Source organism: Mytilus californianus, unplaced genomic scaffold (genome assembly GCF_021869535.1).
Source record: "Mytilus californianus isolate M0D057914Y unplaced genomic scaffold, xbMytCali1.0.p SCAF_2, whole genome shotgun sequence".
In the NCBI taxonomy this organism is placed as follows: Eukaryota; Metazoa; Mollusca; class Bivalvia; order Mytilida; family Mytilidae; genus Mytilus; species Mytilus californianus.
The window spans coordinates 19,940,225-19,961,913 of record NW_026262668.1 but is presented as its reverse complement, the minus strand read 5'-3'; the positions used below and the strand labels follow the sequence as shown (position 1 = coordinate 19,961,913).

Below are 21,689 nucleotides of genomic sequence, written 5' to 3'. Positions count from 1 at the left end.
TTTACATTTTCCCCAAACAGTGATGGCATTGGTAGTAATGATTGTAAATATCGTATTCATGTTATTATTTTGATATTAGAAAGCACTTTTGAGATCCGGTTTTCTGATCAGAATCATCATGGTGTTTGTACACATGTGGTTTTCAATGCATTAAGTACCATCATTGCTTTTGTTTCTTTCCCCTCTTAGAAAAGTACCTTTCGGGTTGAAAATGTCTGACAACCAAAATATACATGAAAAAACAGTGCAAAAAAGACTGCAAAGGTCGGCAAAAAATCGGAAATGTGTTTAGAATAAAATATACAAATTTCCCAATTTCAATAAAAAATATGCATTTTTCCCAATAAAAAACGGTAGAGGTAGTTTTGAAAAAAGACAACAATATCACTGCCAAGTTTGAAAACTAACCTGTTATCTGACACACAATTAGGCCAGTGTGTTCTAACGCAGCAATTGAAACCAAATCAATTTAAAAGGTACAAAGTGTTATTTAACACAGCGTAAAGCCTTTTTCTGACTGAATTTATTAATGAAATTCAGAACAAAATGAGGTTAATATAGTAAGATATGATGAGTGCTTTGGAATGGTAAGCATTTTCTATTTTTTTATAAATTGAATTTTCAATAAAAATTGGACCTCCTAAAGAATAAAGGAGGACCTTTAAGTATTTTGGTGAAAGGTCCTAGACCTTCCATTGCCTAAAGTAAATTTGAACCCCTGGACCATTCAGATCTTGAAAACCTACCAATTTATGTAATTTAAAGAGCACTGTAAACACAATTAGAAAGAACTACTTCCTTTTAACATGTTTAAACCTTTTCTGTTGACAGAATAACCATAGACATACATGTAAAGGAAAGGGTGTTCAAAAGAAAGTGGGTCACACATTTTACTTTTATTCTAATTGCATTAACCCGTTGATTCAGGCCTAATTAGCCCTCCTCTTAATCCATTTCTGCTTCTTGAGAGGACTTTTATATAACTCTGCATACAAAATAAACTGCTTCGCTGAGCGCAGCTGGATACGACCGCAGAGGTCCAACCCTGAACAGTTGGGGCAAAAATGGACACAATATTCAAGCTTGTTACAGGTCTGAATTTGGATTGTTATTAAATATTTGACACATTCTAGGTTTCTGACACAGAATAAATGAAGTCAAAGAACTTGAAATTGGTTGTATGCATACCTGTCAACCTATGACAATGAAAATGCAGGTGATGACCTGCATAGAAGAATGAAATCTCAGGTCATAACGCGTACAAACTTTTTCGAGCTGAATTTCAGTATTTAGGGGACATTTTTCTTATAATTTATATCAAAGTTTCCAACATGTCCACATGGTTAAGTAATTTAAAATTGTACATTTTATTATTTCATTGCACTTGGAGGCCATTGATAGATTTGTGTTACATTGCCTTTATTCCTGTTCATATTCAGTCCATGACATACAATGTGCCAATTTGTGTTTTCTTTGCATACATTTGTGCAGCTTTTAAACAGAAGAACATATCGGACGTTGATATTAGAGTATAATAAAATAAAGTTAAACAATTAAAGGAGGTATAGATGAAAAAAGTAATTTTCAAAATTTTTGTTTTTTAATTGTTCTAAGGTAGAACAATAGTAAAAGTATTATTCTTATATGTTTTTGCATTCAATTCATTTTAGATTTAATCTTTTTACAAAAAAAAACATAAGTTAAAGGAGAATATTGTGAATTGACAAAAAAGGGGAAGTAACTCAAATTGTTTTTAAAGAACTTTGAAATACACAAATTATTTACGACCTAAAGCTAAGGTAATTGGTGTTAATTAACAGTGTGTTTGACACCAAAGCTGTCAAGTGAAGCCATGCACTGAAATGGGTCACTTGAGCTGAGTTTACACAGCTAGTTGAACTTCTTGTCCAGGAAGAATTACGAATTTGTTGGTATTTGTTAAAGAAATCAGTTTATATCTAATAAGTCTGAAGGCTTAGGAATCCTGGTGAAAATGGGTTATTTTCCTAATTCCCGGGTTATTTGGTCACCCTGCGGGTATTCCAGGTGACCCCTCAGAATTGTGAAAATCTCGGGTCACACCCGCAGGATCCGGGTCAGTTGACAGGTATGTGTATGATTTGAATTTATATTCAATTGAAGATTTCTTGCTGTTGTTCAATACACTGTGCTGTTGCGCAATACTTAATAAACCTATTTTCAGACTATATACAAAGAATTTGCAAAATAAATTGTGACCCCCAATTTTTTTCTTTGGAAAATTGACAATTTCTTACATCTTGAGGAAAAAAAATTCCCCCCCCCCCTTTCCAAAAAAAATAATATTTGAAGAGAATTTTCTTTTGAGATATTAATTGTGCTGAATTAAGACTGGGGTTGTTTCCAATTAATACTTACACCTTTGAGTGTAATTATTTGAAAATCATGACAGTTGATAATCAAACTAACTCTTACTTGCCTTTTCAAAAAAGTGTGGGAATCAACTTAGATATATAAATACACATGTTGACCCAAATTTCATTGAACAATAACTTACACAAGCAAAGGATACTTATATAATACTTTCAAAATTCTTATCAACTGATTCAATTGATGTACAAAAAAAATTTCAAATTAATTCATAAATAGGAAATCATTATAAATTTTGATTTACAAAGGAACTATATGCAAGTGTATACCTAAAATAAAAGGGTTGTTCGACCAATCTTTTCTTAATTTAAGGGCAAATAACATGTCAAAAGTTGGCAGTTGATGATTAAAATGGTGTAGAAAGTTTCTGCAAGTCATAAAAACACATAATTAGTTTCATGATATGTCTTCAACTTAGTATTCTGCACCATCTCCAAAACCAGAGTGATCGCATAGATCCAGCATGGCTGAATCAAAAACCTTCATCAGCATTTAGTAGTAACTTCTAAAAATAATATACCTTCATCAGCATTTAATAGTAACTTCTAAAAATAGATTGACAGCTAATCACCTCAAGACAATACAACATTTCTTTATAACAAAACCATTGTAAGGGAGGTAACTCTAATGCAAAAAAAAAAAAACCCCAATCAAAGAATAACCAATTCTGAGTATAAAAATTTACTACCACCATGACCACTGAACCCTTTGATATACACTATTATAATATTATATATAGTTCCATCACAGTATTTGATGTTTCTAGAAACAGCTAAAAATGAATAAATTGACAGCTAATCACCTCAAGACAATACAACATTTCTTTATAATAAAACCAATGTAAGGGAGGTAACTCTAATGCAAAAAAAAAATTCTGAGTAAAAAAAAATATTACCACTGAACCCTTTAATATACACTATTATAATATTATATATATACTTCCATCACAGTATTTGATGTTTCTAGAAACAGCTAAAAAATAATTCATACTAGAACTAGCAGTCAAGTAGCAAAAAGTCCTAACATAAAGAATCAAAGCTTTCTCAAAATCAATAAAGAGCAGTATTCCAAAAATATTGTTCTCCTCTATATACTGTAAAATATCATGAATCAATCGAATGCTATCCCTTATATAATGCTTAATGGTAAAATATCTATTTCATAAAGATCCAAAGACCAATACTTAAGTAATTGTCCATTAACCAGGAAACCCTTGTTTCCCTCCCTTTTTGCCCCTAATTCCTAAACGGTTTGAGCCATAACCCCCAAAAGCCAATCCTAACCATCCTTTTGTGGTATGGAAACTTGTGGTAAGTTATTGTCTGGAAACTAGAAAAATGCTTATTTGGGCCCCTTTTTGACCCCTTATTCCTAAACTGTTGGGACCATAACCCCCACAATCAATCCCAACCTTCCTTTTGTGGTTTCAAACCTTGTGTTTAAATTTCATAGATTTACATTTACTTATACTAAAGTTATTGTCCGGAAACCAAATGTCTTCAGGAGACGCTGACGACGATGACGTGATACCAATATACGACCGCAAAAATTTTGCGGTGGTATAAAAAATTTTCATAGACATAAGAAGATGTGGTATGAGTGCCAATGAGACAACTCTCCATCCAAGTCACAAATTGTAAAAGTAAACCATTATAGGTCAAAGTTTGGCCTTCAACCAGAGCCTTGGCTCACACCGAACAGCAAGCTATAAAGGGCCTCAAAAATGACTAGTGTAAAACCATTCAAATAGGAAAACCAACGGACTAATCTATATAAAAAACAAGAAACGAGAAACACTATGACCCACATCAACAAAACAACCACTGAACATCAGGTTCCTGACTTAGGCCAGGTGCAAACAAATGCAGCGGGTTTAAACGTTTTAATAGGCGACAACCTTCACCTTACCTGAAACAAAAGTGTAACATAGAAAGACACACTCTAAATTCAGAATTATAAGACGACTTAGACATGTGGGAGGGAGAGCCAATTAGCTGGCTGCTAGATTTGATCAAGATTCATGTAGGTAAATGCCAAGCTTATTAAATGTAGACCTTATCACTGTTTGACTGACAATACTAGACATCACAGTCGTTCCCGTAAAATTTTGAAGTCACAAGACAAAAGGTCTATTGACTAGGTTATTGTTGTATGAATTCAATAGTTCAAATGTTGCAATTTCTCATGTCAAGTGTCGCTGATTCCAAAATAGCAATAAGGTTCAACTTCAAGTGTCAAATTAATAGCAATACAGTATTTAAGTTTGAATAATGCTGGTAGAGCAGTGGAATATTACACCTGCATTCTTTGGGTTTCAATACACCTTATCGCTTTTTGTGCGCCATTAATAATAATAATATAATAATAATAAATTCTTTATTTAAAGAGGGTAAACTCAGTTAGTTACAATAAACTAATCTTCCCTGAGGCCCTCACATACAAATTACAATACAATCAAAAACAGATATTTACACAAAGTTAATTTACAGTCAATTAGTTCAATGTAATATTACTAACATGATAAGATATAAGGCTGTTCAAGATGTACATGTAGTCAAAAAATCAAATACAAATAAAGATAAAAGAATATACAAATACATTGTAGAAAATATAATCTTATCAGGACTGTGTTAAGTACTTCTTGATACTTTGTTTAAAAGTATAAGTGTTTTGAGCTTTACGCATTTTGTGTGGTAGTCCATTCCATAACACTGATCCAGAATAAACAAAAGATTTCTTAAATAGCTCAGCTTTTGGCTTAGGAACTATCAGATTACCTTGAGTGACGCCTCTCAGGGAGTAAGGATTATTATCTGATTTCAGTTTAAACTTTTGAACTAGGTACATTGGTGCTTCCATATGCATACATTTATATAGAAGTAAATATTTGTGGTATTTTATTCTATTGTCAACTGTCATCCACCCAAGTTTTTTAAATAAGGGGGCTGAGGGGGATAAAGGATCTGCATCTAGAATTAATCTTGCTGCCCTTTTTTGGAGTTTTAAAATTCTTGCTATCCCTTCATTTTTACATTCACCCCAAATAATACAGCAGTAGTCAATCAGGGGCAGAATATATCCATTGTAATATGTTTTCCTTGCATTTATATCTAAAAATTTCTTTATTTTAGAAAGAAGGTATATTCTGGATGATATATTAGCACAAACTTGGTCAATTTGATTTCTCCAGTTAAGTGTGCTGTCAATTTTAACACCTAATAATTTTTCACATGAAGAATTTTGTAATACTTTTGAATCTATTATTAAGTTTGGTTGATAAGTCTGAATTGATAGTTTCTGCTTTGTTCCAGTAACCAAACATTTTGTTTTATTTGCATTAATGAACATGTTATTCATTTTGCACCACTCTTCAACCCTGTATAAATCTTCTTGAACATCATCATGTATATTTTCTATGTTTTTCCCTGATTTATGAAGAGTGGTGTCATCAGCATATAGGTCTGTTTCACAATTTTCAATGCATAAGGGAAGGTCGTTTATAAATAGCACAAACAATAGAGGACCAAGTATAGAACCTTGGGGGACACCAAATTTTACATGTTGTTGTTCAGAGTAAACATTACAAATGTTTACCTGCTGTTTTCTGTTATTCAGGTATGACTTGAAAAAACTAACAGTAGCCTCACTAAATCCATAAATTTCAAGCTTTAAGCAAAGAATGTCATGATCTACCAAATCAAAAGCTTTTTTAAAATCTAATAAAATTGCTAGGTTTAAATTACCATCATTCATTTCTTGCAACCATTTGTCAATGATATTAATAAGTGCAGTTTGACAAGAATGCTGCGGCCTGAAACCAGATTGTGTAGGGTGTAAAAGGTTAAGTTTAGATAAGTATTTGTACATGTTATTAGAAACATGCCTTTCTATTAATTTTGATAAAGTTGGAAGAACAGATATAGGTCTGTAATTTGTTGCTAAAAGCTTGTCACCATCCTTGAAAACTGGTGTTACCTTAGCATTCTTCAGTAAAGAAGGATATATACCAGTATCTATCATTCGGTTAAATATGTATGTGAGAGGTGATGCAATAACAGGGGCGCTTAATCTTAGGATTTTTGGTCCTATATTATCCATACCAGATGCTTTGTTTATATCAAGTTTTGTTAACTCATTAAATAGCTCATTCATGATCACTGGTGGTATAGAAAATTTATCATGTTTATGTAATTTATTTTTAACAAATTTGCCAAGATTACTGAAATCTGCTTTGTTTACAGGTGTATAACTTCCTTGTTCTCTTAATTTTTCAGCACAGGAAGTGAAAAAGTTATTAAAAGTTTCTGCTATTGATTTTTTACTTTTAGTTGTATTGTTATCTTCTGTGGCTAACTCATATGGTGTATTTTTAACTTTTGGGTTCAGACTGTGAAGACATTTCCATAAAGTTTTAGGGTCATTGGAGTCTTTTACCATATTTTTATAATAATTCTTTTTTGAGCTATCTATGACATGTTTAGTTTTATTTCTCCAAAATCTATACTCACTCCATAAACCAAGTGCATTATATTTATCTCTCATATTCCTAGCATAAATGATTTCACTGTTATACCAATCAGGCTGTCTGTCCCTTTTAACTCTCTTTTTAACAACAGGAGCATGTTTATCTAAAGCTTTGTTCAACATATCATAAAACAATTGTAGACAGTCAGAGGGGTTTTCTTCAAATTCAATTTTATGAAAAGGTGTAGTTTGCAGATCTAATAAAAATTCATTTTGGTTGAAATTTTTGAAATTTCTATAAGTAATTGTACTGTGTGTATTCTTTTTTCCTATATTTGCTTCTTTCCTTGTTAAACAGATAGGGTAATGGTCACTAATTGCATATCTACACACATGTGATTCATGTACCATAATTGGATTATTGACATAAATATGATCAATCAATGTACTAGAATCTTTTGTTACCCTTGTGGCATCTACAATCAGTTGTTGAAAATTGTACGATTCTAAAACATTCAGCCATTTTTGAGGAGGTTTGTTTGGTGCTTTAAAATTAAAATTAAAATCACCCATAATTGTTATATCTGAATTCATGGTCATTGCCACTCTTATTTCTTTTTCAAAATCATCAACCCAATCTATTAGTGACTTTGGTGGCCTATACACAAAACATAATAAAAAGGATTTTTTGTAATCTGGTTTAATTTCAACCCACATTGTTCCAAATTGTGGAATGTGTAATGGACATCACAAAGGTTCCTGTAAAATTGTGACGTCACAATTAAGGGCTCACACTACTTCAAAATCATAGGGAGAAGTGATTTCTCTTTTTGAAACTGGTAGGGAGAAGTGGTGAGATTTGAAAGAGAAGTGCTAGTTCGATTGCGGCACTACAATATTTGGTTTTTACTATTATATAAAGGGCCATATGTATCCTTTTTTTTGTATAGGTGTTCAATTCATACCAGAGTCAATTAAAGTAACAGTTGTTTCAGTTTATGTCTTATAGTCATTTATAGTCCTCTTGTCAGAATCTACCAACTAAATATCTAGCACTACAAAGAACTTTTTAATATCAAAAAGGAAAAGAAAGTATCATATATCAATTAAAATGCAATTAAAAAACTATGTTGTTTATCATCTTAATGAAATTCATTGTTTCTCATTAAAAAAATATAAAATTTAACAAAGTTAAGCAACTTTAATCAATAAATTGAAACCATGCATTTACATGGAAATATACATGATATATACATTTAGCAAGGAGATCTAACCAAAAGTCTGTTAATGCGTGTGGAATGTGTAATTTTCACTTTTGAGGTCATTATTCTTTTGTCAGCTGTTCAATTCAGGCGTCTGTAGTTATTATAGTAAGAATACGGATTTCGGTTATAGCTGGTCCGCTTCCGATCTGTGGTTTGTACAAATATTTCAATGGCGGACGAAGAAAATTTACGAAAATAAACAATGTTTGACAAGCGATTCGGAAAGGAATATGACGCTTTTAATGCAATGAATGGATCAAGCATTAACTAAAGGCAGATTTGATTACTTTCTATCGAAGTAACAAACTTATTTTTCTGAAAATCAGAATGTTTTGATATATACGATCTCGAGTAACAGATACCGGAAGTGAAAGAAAATGATTCATAAAAGTTGTTTCTCTGAAATAACATACAACCAATCTGGAGAAATAAATCGTTTATGTCTGAATTTCTTCGCTTTTAAATGAAAAATATGCTGTTTCATTGACTTGTTAAAAAGGGGAAATTGCCGATGACGAAAGCGACTGCAAGCGACTATTGTGAACACCAGGGCGACTAGATAATGCTTTTGACGGTCAGCCAAAGCGAACTGACGGACGGGAAAGCGACTTTTTCGCCCCAGTCGCCTGCTAGCGTGTGCCCTGACGTGTACGACGTCAATAGTTCAAGTGTTGCAGGTTCCCAGGTCAAGTGTCGCAGATATCCAAATAGCGATGTCTACTGCACAAGGGGTTAGTTGAGGATATTATGTACCAGGGTATTATATGCTGGAAAGAATCCCAATTTTGCCAAAACAAATTATTTATCTGTATGATACGGTATGGACTGTTTTTTTTTTGTTCTAACTTCTGGTGGAAATGGAGAAATTTCAACAGAGTATTCATAAATGAAGTCATTGATATTGCAGTACAATTAACTGCGATAATCTATCGATAATAAAGGAATGATTTACCTTGTTTACCTTCCGTTCTAATTTTTTTTGTACCGAATAGTATAGGAATTTAATGGAAGTGTTTGGTGCGCATGAGTTAATTTTTCCTGACAACGTTATTCGATTATCCTCCAGATTTTACCTCGAAATGAATGAAAACGTTGACGGAATTAAATCGAAATCTTTTATACGTTTTCGATAACTTGCGAAATAATTGAAATAATAGGATTATCAAGATTGAATTTAACACTGAACAAAATTTGCAATGGGATATTTATAAAATTTTGCAATAGGATTTAAAACGAAAGTGTAGATTTTCATTATGGCAACAGCTGGCGAACTTCCTCCGGAAAGAGACGTGAAGGTACTACAATTTTGCTTGTTATGTGTAAAATGAGACAGGTGTTACAAAGTCGTATGAATAACTATAACATGTTTAATACTAATTTTTGCAAAATAAAATTATAGCATGGCTGCTCTGCCTCTGGCTCCAAAACGTTGGAGCCAGAAAAATCGCCAGCTGCTATATTTTGTCGCCAGTTTTGAAAAAAATTGAGTTGTTGATACAATTTACTCAGCTTGGTATATCGTTGATGATTGCAAGTTCGTTATGCTTGTAAGTTCGTGACATTTGGGGATTTCCACTTTATGACGTCATGCATAACTATTTATCATCGGCAACGTGCTACTTCAAAAAAACTTAATGGATATTTTTCATTGCATGTTAACTAATATCGGCTTTAAAAAGAGAAGTTGTGTATGTCTTGCATATTATTTGTTTAAACATCTATTTTCACTATAACCATGATAACTGTTTTAATCTTCTCCTAGAATTTCATTGAATTCTTTGGAAAATCCTTTCAGCAATGTTATTGACATCTCAACAATGAATCATCTATTTTAAGGTTATGTGCACTCATTTTCCTTTTTCATTGTTTTTTGAGGCCAAGAGTATTATTTTTACAAGAGTACATGTATGTGAGCGGATTTTTTAAGATCAGAAAATGATTTGATGTATTTTGATAAAACAAAACATGCTGATTATTAGCTCTTAAAAGTGATTTAATCCTGTGCCATTGAATGCAAATTGAATGAAAAAATACTTTGATGCATTAATGACATTGTGACATCGTTACGGTTATCTTAAACGTGTTTAAAGTGTTAATTCTGGACTTTCCAATTGACCATTGAACATGTTGAAAGTCATGTGTAAAAATTAGAATAATTGTTGTAGGGAGAATAAAAAAGTTAGTATGATCTACCGGTAATTCCTCTTTTTATTGAGATATTCATTTGTTATTTGATCTCAAATTTATTCTTTATGTTCAAATACATAATACAATATCCTTGACCTATATATTATTGCACATGCGCAAAAGCCACCGTCTAAGACAAACTCACAAAGGTCACGAAATTACAAGCATGTCTACTAATATTTTACGGAATCGGGTCACAATATGAAACAGACAGATTGACCATGTTTCTATAGCTATTCAACAATAAAGTGTATCAGACTGTTTGCAAATAAGTAAAGAATATTTACATTCACAGTGGATAATATTTGCTCCAAGGTTGTGACTTTTTTCTTCCGGTTCGAGTTAGGGAAAAGAACTTTCAATCATTGAGGATAGAGTTTGCAGTTATAAAGGGTCGGCTTACAAAGAATGTACCACAATGTTTAATTAACATTTATTATGTTTATTGATTTACAAATTCCTGTTAATCAGTGCTCATTACTTTAAAGTAACCATCTAATCATCACCTTTTATTAACAATCATTGGTAATTACCATGATTATGATTTCACACATTCACGCTTTGTTAATGTGTTTACCTGTGTAGAAGGTTATTGGCACGTGCTACCAGACCTTACCTTATTTACCTTTACATGTAATTGCCCTGATGTCGATTTTATTACCGTTACAATTAAGAAATACAGTTTTTGACATGGGAAAATGTTGGTGCCTGAAATATCGGCAGGAGCCATATTTTGTCGCCAGTTGAAAAAAAAATCGCAAATTGCGACATTGGCAACACCCTCCGCAGTCCCTGTTATAGGCCTACAGTGAAATGATTTTTAATCTTTTTACTAAAGCCATCAATTTTTTTACATTTTACAAGTTAAGACATCTGAAGCAAAAAAAATAATATGAGGCAGGTTTTACTTGTGAAAGGAGACTAAGCCAGCAAACCTTTAGAATCTTTAAGGATATCCCATAGATGACTTTCGAATTCATGCATTTATCATAAATTTCCTACGTCACAATGCTTATGTTATTATGCACAGTAAGAACCGATTGTTCAATAACGTTGTTTACGACAATTGACCTTGGCCTTGAAATTTTGTGGTCGTATATTGGTATGACGTTGACGTCGTCGTCCCAAGACACATTGGTTTTTGCACTCTAACTTTAGTTTAAGAGAATGGATCTCTATGAAATTTTACCATAATGTTCAATACCACAAAAGGAAGGTTGGGATTGATTTGGGGGTTTATAGTACCAACAGTTAAGGAATTAGGGGCCAAAAAGGGGCCAAAAATAAGCATTTTTGTAACTTCCAGACATAACTTGTGTGTTAGTGTATGGATCTCTCTGACATTGTACCACAAGGTTCCATATCACAAAGGGAATGCTGGGATTGATTTTTGGGGGTAATCATCTCAAAATTTTAGGAATTAGGGGCTAAAAAAGGGGCAAAAAACTAGCATTTTTCTAGTTTCATGACAACACCTTGTGTGTAAGTGTATGGATCTTTCTGAAATTGTACTACAAGGTTCCATATCACAAAGGGAAAGCTGGAATTCAGTTTGGGGGTAATTGCCTAAAACGTTTAGGAATAAGGGGCCAAAAAGGGGCAAAAAAAAAGCATTTTTCTAGTTTCCAGACAATAACTTGTGTTCAAGTGTATGGATCTCTCTGAAATTGTACTACAAGGTACCATACCACAAAGGGAAGGCTGGGATTGATTTTGGGGGTATTTGCCTCAAAATTTTAGGAATTAGGGGCCAAAAAGGGGCAACAAACAAGCATTTTTCTAGTTTCAGGACAATAACTTGTGTGTAAGTGTATGGATCTCTATGAAATTGTACTACAAGGTTCCATATCACAAAGAGAAAGCTGGGTTTGAGTATGGGGGTAATAGCCCTAAACGTTTAGGAATTTGGGGCCAAAAAGGGGCCTTAAAACAAGCATTTTTATACCGTTTACGGGACGTATTATGGTATACCGTTGTCCGTCCGTCTGTCCGTCCGTCCGTCGTCAACATGTCGGACATTAATTCAAAAACGCTTTAACCAATATGCATGAAACTTGGGTAAATTGTTTATATCTATTGATGTGAGCTCCCTTTCGTTTTTTATAAATTTTGGATTTACCGTTTCTGAGTTTTGGGGTTTTATTCATTAAAAAAGGGGGGATTTTCCAGTTTTCGGACAATAACTCGAAAACAATTTCACCAATTTGCATGAAACTTTTGTGAATTGTTTATATCTATTGACATGAGCTCCCTTTCGTTTTTTATAAATTTCAGATTTACGGTTTCCGAGTTTTGGGGTTTTATTCATTAAAAAAGGGGGGATTTTCCAGTTTTCGGACAATAATGTTAACTCAAAAACAATTTCACCAATTTGCAAGAAACTTTGGTGAATTGTTTGTTTCTATCGACATGAGCTCCCTTTTGATTTTTATAAATTTTAGACTTTACATTTCTGATTTATGGGTTTTTTTTTCATTACAAAAAGGGGATTTTCCAGTTTTCGGACAATAACTCAAAAATGCTGAAAGCATTTTTTAGAAACTTTCGTAAATTGTTTATATCTATTGATGTAAGCTCCCTTTTGATTTTTATAAATTTTCGATTTTACATTTCCGAGTTATAATATTTTATTTGTTTATAGTCTGACAACAGATTAACTAAGTATTGCGCAACAGCACAGTGTATTGCACAACAACACAGTGTATTGTACAACAGCAAGAAATCTTTAATTGAATATAAATTTATTTCATATAACCAATTTCAAGTTCTTTGACTACATTTATTCAGAAACCTATAATATGTCAAATATTTAATTACAATCCAAATTCTGGCCTGTATCAAGCTTGAATATTGTGTCCATTTTTGCCCCAACTGTTCAGGGTTGGACCTCTGCGGGCGTATCCAGCTGCGCTCAGCGAAGCAGTTTATTCTTGTTTCCAGACAATAACTTGTGTTCAAGTGTATGGATCACTCTGAAATTGTACTGCATGGTACCATACCACAAAAGGAAGGCTGGGATTGAGTTTGGGGGTGATGAATCATAAGGGGGTTCAAAAAATTTGGGGGAGGGATTATTTTTTCCTTTATTTTTCTTTAAAATTTTCCATTTTAAATTGGCTATTTCTGATTTATATATAAAAGCAAATAATAATGATATATGGTTTGAATAGGTAAATTAAAAATTTTTAAGTTCTTAGACCACATTCATTCTGTGTCAGAAACCTATGCTGTGTCAAATATTTAACCACAATCCAAATTCAGTGCTGTATCAAGCTTGAATGTTGTGTCCATACTTGCCCCAACTGTTCAGGGTTTGATCTCTGCGGTCATATCAAGCTGCGCCCAGCAGAGAATTTTATGTTTGCTATAAAATTGTATGTTGAATAAGCTTTAGACTCATTTTATTATGTACATAAACAGAATAAATTCAAAATGTTCGACCTCATTTTATGGTAATCAGTTATACTAATATGGGAAAATCGTATGACTTACAACATGACAGGGTCTGTCAACAGAACAGGAACAGGGTAATACTCAAACTCAACTGTTAGAAAAAAGTCAATGACTTTGATTTCATTAGTTTATTGATTTTTATAATATATTCGTTTTTCGTTGTATTGATTTACTTACCTGCTCTTTGGTCAGGTTGTTGTCTCTTTGACATATTCCCCATTTCCATTCTCAATTTCATTTATTACTGTTATTGGTGACTTCCTCCCCACAATATGAGGCAGGTGTAACCTGTGAAAGGGGATGAAGTCAGCAAACCTTTAGAATACTTTTAGATATCCCATTTACAGCAGATCTATATAATAAACTTTTATTGTAAAAAAAATTACAAGAATTATTTCTGGTGAAAAAGTATTTAATATTTTCTTTAATTTTCTCACACATTGATAATTTTGCTAATAATCATGATAATTATACAAAATATGTTAATGTAGAAAGTCTTATAATGACAACACTTTAGTGATTGCTGCAGTAAATTTATTAATCGACATGTTTCGGTTCCTATCGATGTGAAACAAAGAAGTGTGATCCCTAAATATTCTGAATGAAATATGCAACAACCAGTACTGGTGACACCATTCCTGATTTAATTTGAAATGAACTGTTGTGCAATTAAAATTCATCAATTTATTATAACTTGTGAAATAAACATTTTCCAAACCAGCAGCGGCCATACACTTCACAGCATTCCCGACGCGATTGGAAGTAAAGTACTTCTGCCCAGGTGAAGCCAGTCGAAATGGTACGGAATTGCAAGTCAAGTGCCGTTCAAATTTGGGTAAAACACAAACTGAACACAGTCGGACAATAACTTATTATATATTTCAGTTCCATTATGCAAGATGACAATCACATATTCATTCCTTTTTTATTAGCAAGTAACAGACTTTGGCAGGATAATATCGACAAACATTTTAATTTCAATGATATTCATATTTTATTCAACTTTCTTGTTCAAGTTTACTTTCATACATGTATACTTTCACTTTCTATTTATACTCACCATGGTTACATTGTGACGTAATTTATACCTTCCTGATTTTGTACTTCAGGCGCAATTTTCTGTATTGTTTTTATCCTCAGACCGAAACATGTCGATGAATAAATTTACTGCAGCAATCACTAAAGTGTTGTCTTTATAAGACTTTCTACATTTTATGTTTTTATCGTAACGACCCTGCATACCCGAGGTATCCACTTTAGGGATTCTATCGTACCACAGATTTACCAGGCGTTGGTTCACTTTTGTTTATAATAAAATATATGAATGTATAAGTATATTAAAATCTCTCAGGAATTTAGCTACAATGGTGAGTTATATAGACTTCAGATAAATGGAAAACAGTTCACACATTAATAGACCATTAATTTGTTTCAGGATTTCAGATATCAGCAGCTATGCAGATTTCAGATAGATGATGGCAATTCACCAGTAGAGGGAAAGAGTCCTCAGTTAGTTGCAGCTTCCTCAAAATATGGAGTAATTTTTGTTGGGACAAGTAAAGGTATGAATATTGTTTGGGAAAGATTAGCAGATTAGGTTTCAATGCCCGACATATTTTAGAAGACCTGTTAGAGAAGGTAAATGCAATTCATGAACATGATTATAGTAATTCACCAATGAAAGGCTAAAATCTATTACAATGCAGTCTTATTTTCTATTTTTTGAAGTAAAATGTTGTGAAAGTTGTATTTTTGAAGATCATTAAGTAAAGTTAAAGAATGACTTTTAACATTAACATAGCTCTATGTTCTATCTATCATGTTTATAGGATTTAAAGTGATACAGACATCTGAACTGAGTAGAATAGATAGAGAACATGCTAAAGACAGAACAAAAATAATTGTGAAAGAATATCCTTGCCTGGCATCAATAGAGTTATCTGCCCCTCCATCATTGTTGGCACTTAGTTGTGATAGTCTTAGTTTGGCTGTTGTTGTAGAAAGTGCAGATTTGTCACAAGTCTACATATATGATACTAGAAGTTTTGTCAGTCAGGTAAATTATTATAGAAATTTTTCAAATTGATAGGTTTGATTAAAGAGAAGGATTTCTCCAAAGAGAGCCAGTACCTGATTTTTTTCATGGACCTGATGTATTCTTGTTTAACCGTTAGTTATTATATCATTAAATTGAATCTCAAAATATTCTATTTGGTTCCCCAGTATCCTTTTCCCATGAACAAAATTATAGATTTTTATTTTGTTTTGTAAATGCTATACAATCATGCTCTGGTTTTTAAAATGATTGACCTTTTCTTTTTCAGTATATTTCTAGTAAATTAGATTTGATTTCAAATTTATTTATTAACAGAGTTCTCAAAAAGTTGTGATCGGAAGGTCCTGATCTCCAAAATTTTCCAAAGGACAGACAAAATTATGGTATTCATGGTATTTTGCAATAGAAATAATAACGAGGACCAGCAGATTTTCTCCCAGGACCACTAGTGAGAAAAAGATTCTGAGAACTGTGAAATTATATTCTCTCTAATGGTCATTTCACATATACACTACATGGTTTACATAGACCAATTTAAGAAAAATCCATGGACCATGCTTTTAAATGTTACTTCACTATGGTCATTTCACATATACACTACATGGACCAATTAAAGAAAAATCCATGGACCATGCTTTTAAATGTTACTTCACAATAGAAAGAAGTCATGGGTGTTTGATCGGAGTGGTATTTGGCCCAGAATCTGGCAGTAAAAGGAACAAAAAATCAGATTTTTGTTTGAAGGCATCTATTTGTTATTTGTTGCAATATTTTAAATGAATGTCTTTTTTTCAACAATGAAAAAAGATTGGCAGGTGTATAGTAACTGTCACAATTTACTGAATCTGCCCCTTCTTTAAAAAGAAAATACAGGAATAAAAAAAAGAAACACTGAATTTATAATTAACAATCACTATTACATCAGATAAAGGAAGTTTTATTATGCATGTTATGGGTGAATTTTTATTATTTTTGAGGATCAGTAAGAATTGTGATCCTACACATATTGTTTAAATCAATATTTTTAATACTATATGATGGTCTGACAGAAAAAAAATATCCTTTTTTTCAGATCTTTTCATATTGAATTGTGGTCTGGCAACTATTTATCTGAAATCTATATTTTTCTTGTTACAGGGTGATCAGGCTCCTCCATTTTTGAGGATAAGATTGAATTGTGGTCTGGCAGATTTAGCATGGAATCCAGAAAATCCTACAATGCTTGTATGTGTAATGGAAGATGGCAGTGTGTCTATATTTGAAGCTGGAGACAATCTTAATATTAAGGCAACTGTACCTGCCCAGGCAAAGGCAACATGTGGTAAGATTAAAACAACACTGTATTGTTATTTATCAGCATTTTTTTGTTCAAACAAAACTACGAATTTAACTGACAATCAATCTTTATTTCTTATAAGAATATGGAGAGAATGTTTCAAAGCCAAACAGTATCAAAGCACACAGTTGCATCAGCACTTTGGTATATGATTGTCATAAATATCATTTTCCCAGGATGCATTTCTTCTATTTTGCCTGTTGAAATTAGTGATTGTTAAAAAATTAAAGCAAATATAAATCATACCTTTTATCTCTTTAAAACATCTGATGAAAAGTCAATGAAACAGACATTATTTTTGTTCAGTTGTCCAAAATGTGAAAAATAATTTTAGGATAATCAAAACTATGTGAAACAACATGAGCAATTGCATACACATAAGTGTATACAATTACAAGTAACAAAATATTAATTGAACTTGGAATTATTTTGACTTATGGATTTTTTTTTTTTTCACCTGACATTTTTGTTTATGTAAAATCCAGTGTGGTGAATAGAAATTCCTGTCATTTTCTGTGCTATAAATAGAATTCAGAATAATTTTCTGTGCTATAAACAGAATTCAGAGTCATTTTCTGTGCTATAAACAGCATTCAGAGTAATTTTCTGTGCTATAAACAGCATTCAGAGTAATTTTCTGTGCTATAAACAGAATTCAGAGTCATTTTCTGTGCTATAAACAGCATTCAGAGTAATTTTCTGTGCTATAAACAGAATTCAGATTAATTTTCTGTGCTATAAACAGAATTCAGAGTAATTTTCTATGCTATAAACAGCATTCAGAGTAATTGTTTCACAAATGTGAAGTGGCACAAATTAAAAAAAAAAAAAAGTTATAAAAAAATTGTCAGGGTCAACATGGTCAAATAGTCCAGAATTCATAATAATTCCTAAACTTAATAAAACCTTGTTATATGATAAACAATTGAAAACTTAACTGTACTGTGATGATTGTCACTATAAATTATCATTATTTGTAATTGTTGAACTATACATAAATGAAGGTAGCTTAAAAAGGCAGAAGTCGTCTTAAAGTTTTTATCATTTCTGTTTAAGACCTTTTTGATTTTCATGCTGTATTATGTATTTTGACTTACAGAACTTTTTATCTCAAGTAGATATAAGAAGATGTGGTATGAGTGCCAATGAGACAACTCTCCATCCAAGTCAAAATTTACAAAAGTAAACCATTATAGGTCACAGTACGGTCTTCAACACTGAGCCTTGGCTCACACGGAAAAGTAAGCTATAAAGGGCCCCAAAAAATTACTAGTGTAAAACCATTCAAACCATTCAAGGTCTTGAAAAAAATTAAATTTCTTGCACTTAAATCAGTACCTAACATTTGAGTTACCATAATAATTTTCTTCATATTACAGTATGCTGGAGTCCAAAAGGAAAACAGTTAGTTGTAGGACAGCATGATGGACTTTTAGCACAATATGATCAAGCTTTAGTGAAAAAGAAGGAATGGACGTGTCCAAACATATTATCTGGGCCACAAAGAGGTAAAATGTTAATTAAATGACAAATGTACAGAAAATTAATACAAAGAGTTTATTTAACTTTGTTTTGTTGACTAGGACTATGGTGACCTATTCAGCTGTTGAACTTTATTAACAGTTTTTCTCAACAAAATATTTATTTAGGTGACAACTAAGTATATAATAAATTATGTTAACAAATGTTATTATTTCAGTAGGTCGCAAAAATGGTAAAAATGATTTAATGTGTCACCTAGCAACAAGAAAACTTTGCTGTATTTTTCTTTTATATAGTTATGCTGTAAACATGAACAATGTTATTGTGTTTTACAGTGGTTGGTATAATTTGGCTGTCAACTTTTAGTTTTATGGTGGCCTACATCGCTGATAATGCTGATGCCAGTGATCAACCAACAGTTGTCCTAATCACTGGAAGTGTAAGTATAACTATATATGAGTTACTTCCCTTTCCTATAAAGCTGAAGGGTGATAACTGACAGAATATTTAAAAAGTAGTGCATATTACATTAAAATTTTTTATTGTCTCGCCTGTGAAGAAAGTAACAAAATGCAATACATAGGTATTACTATCCAGCGGTGGCGCTGATAGCGTAAACTATTTGTATAAAGCTTTATATTTCAGAAGGCAGAAGACCTTAATGATTCATACCTTGTATGCAGAAGCCTCATTTTAGGAAGTTTCTATCCGTCATATGTCCATTGGCCTTGACCTCATTTTAATGGTTCAGCGACTGCTTGAAAATACTATAAGTATGGTAGCTACTAAATTTGGTGTATGGAATGATTATAAGGTGTACATGTCAGTCTGGTAGGTTTCATCTGACCTTGTCCCCATTTTCAGGCTGTTAGGCTTGTAGCAGGTGCTTTTGACTCCAATCTTAATTGACTAGGATTGTCAATAGCATGTCAACACTTAGGCTGTTAGGCTTGTAGCAGGTGCTTTTGACTCCAATCTTTATAATTGACTTGGATTGTCTGTTTTCCTGCAGAAGGTCAGTGGTTCTCTGTACAAGGACTCCAGCTTGCTCCACCAATAAAAACTCTCCAATAACAAATTGTTGTTCTGGTATATAAGGCCATTTCTGTTTTTGTCTTGCCTGCAACTTTCATCACAGTATGCTAGACATACATGACATATGGATTACTATTTGGTGACAGCGGCGGCAGCGATGTAAACTATTTGTATAAAGTTTTATATTTCAGAAGGTGGAAGACCTAAATGCTTCATAATTTGTATGCAGATACCTTATGTTACAAAGTTTCTGTCTGTTATATGTCCATTGTCCTTGACCTCATTTTCATGGTTCAGTAACTGCTTGAAAAAAAATTATAGCTTTTTTGACATGTGTATTTCTCACTTATTATGAGTAATAGAATAACTCTATTTGGTATATGGGTTCTTTGCAACATCTACATGTCTGTCAGACAGAGTTCACCTGGCCTTGACCTTATTTTATGGATCATTGATCAAGGTTAATGTTTCATGATTAGGTCCGTTTCTCAGATACTATAAGCAGTAGGTCAACTATATTTGTTGTATGGAATTATTGTAAAGGGTACAGTCTGGCAGGTTTCGTCTGACCTTGACCTCATTTTCATGGTTCATTGGTCAATGTTAAGTTTTTGTTTTTTGGTTTGTTTTTCGAGTACTATAAGCAATAGGTCAACTATATTTGGTGTATGGAATGAATGTAAGGTGAACATGTCTGTCTGGCAGGTATAATCTGACCTTGGCCTCATTTTCATGGTTCATTGGTCTATGTTAAGTTTTTATGTGTTTTGGTCTGTTTTTCAAATACTAATAGCAATAGTTAACTATATTTGGTGTATGGAATAACCTCAAGCTCGTTGTAATGAATCGTCAAAAATGTTAAGTTTATGTGATACTTGTTGTAAAACCTATATTTTTTAGACTTTCAGCATAAAATCAATGGTCAGTAAAACAGGTGAGACATTTCAGCGTGTGCACTCTTGTTTATTTGTTGTGCCTTCAGTCAAATTTTCAAAACCTTCCAGCCAGCCAGAAAGGAAATCACGCAAAAGTACCCCACCCCCATACACTAAATATGCCATATATACATGTATATATATGTTCAGAGGTCTCCTTTAAAATCTGAATTATTTTATTTGAAAAGAATATGATTTTATTTGGTTAATCTCAAACTATGGAAAACCTACCACCAAACTGATACTAAACAAATGAAAGCACTTCTTTGGCATGATTTGAATTAAATGCAAATTGAATGACTTGGATTCTTTTTTATGCAGAGGATGATCTTGTAACCCAATAAACTTAGTCTATTAAACCTATCTAAATATATCCTAAACTAATTTGATTAAGTTTAGGATTTTTTAATTATAAGAGTGACGTGATTCAACAAAAGGTTCTGAGAAACCTTTAATTTTTATACGACCGCAAAAAAAATTTTGTGGTCGTATATTGGTATAACGTTAGCGTCGTCGTCGTCGTCGTCGTCCGGCGTCGTCGTCCGAATACGCATTAGTTTTCGCACTCTAACTTTAGTTTAAGTGAATGGATCTCTATGAAATTTTACCATAAGGTTCAATACCACAAAAGGAAGGTGGGGATTGATTTTGGGGGTTATGGTACCAACAGTTAAGGAATTAGGGGACAAAAAGGGGCCAAAAATAAGCATTTTCTAGATTCCAGACAATAACTGTGGAACGGTGTATGGATCTCTCTGAAATTATACTACAAGTTTCCATACCACAAAGGGATGGTTAGGATTTGCTTTGGGGGGTTATTGCTCAAACCGTTTAAGAATTAGGGGCAAAAAAGGGGGAAAAACAAGGTTGTCCTCATTAATGGACAAATACTTTAGTACAAAACATAATTTAAAGCAGTGTAAGGGAGATAAATCAAATACATCATTGAAATTATCTCCCTTACACTGCTTTTAAATTATGTATAAAGTAATGGTTAATGAACAATAAAGATAATTTAAAACAGTGTAAGGGAGGTAATCCAAATACAACGTTTTGGTTACTTCCCT

General features: G+C 32.6%; 2 protein-coding genes across 3 annotated transcripts in view; one reads left to right on the top strand and one right to left on the bottom strand.

The window, feature by feature from the left end:
* LOC127729443 (serine/threonine-protein kinase Nek7-like) overlaps positions 1-9,190 on the bottom strand; it is a 41,739-nt gene extending 32,549 nt beyond the window's left edge. Inside the window, exon 1 of the mRNA XM_052237273.1 lies at positions 9,091-9,190. The gene's annotated coding sequence lies outside the window, so the exon portion shown is untranslated. The remainder of the gene's footprint in view (positions 1-9,090) is intronic.
* A 128-nt stretch (positions 9,191-9,318) lies between these two features.
* LOC127729434 (nuclear pore complex protein Nup214-like) overlaps positions 9,319-21,689 on the top strand; it is a 63,548-nt gene continuing 51,177 nt past the window's right edge. The window contains exons 1-6 of one of the 2 annotated variants that reach the window (XM_052237260.1): positions 9,319-9,433; positions 15,214-15,340; positions 15,608-15,834; positions 16,972-17,155; positions 18,550-18,678; positions 18,988-19,091. In XM_052237260.1, coding sequence (XP_052093220.1) covers positions 9,392-9,433; positions 15,214-15,340; positions 15,608-15,834; positions 16,972-17,155; positions 18,550-18,678; positions 18,988-19,091 — 813 coding nt within the window. In that variant the 5' untranslated portion in view covers positions 9,319-9,391. The remainder of the gene's footprint in view (positions 9,434-15,213; positions 15,341-15,607; positions 15,835-16,971; positions 17,156-18,549; positions 18,679-18,987; positions 19,092-21,689) is intronic. The other variant, XM_052237261.1, reaches the window with a different exon arrangement.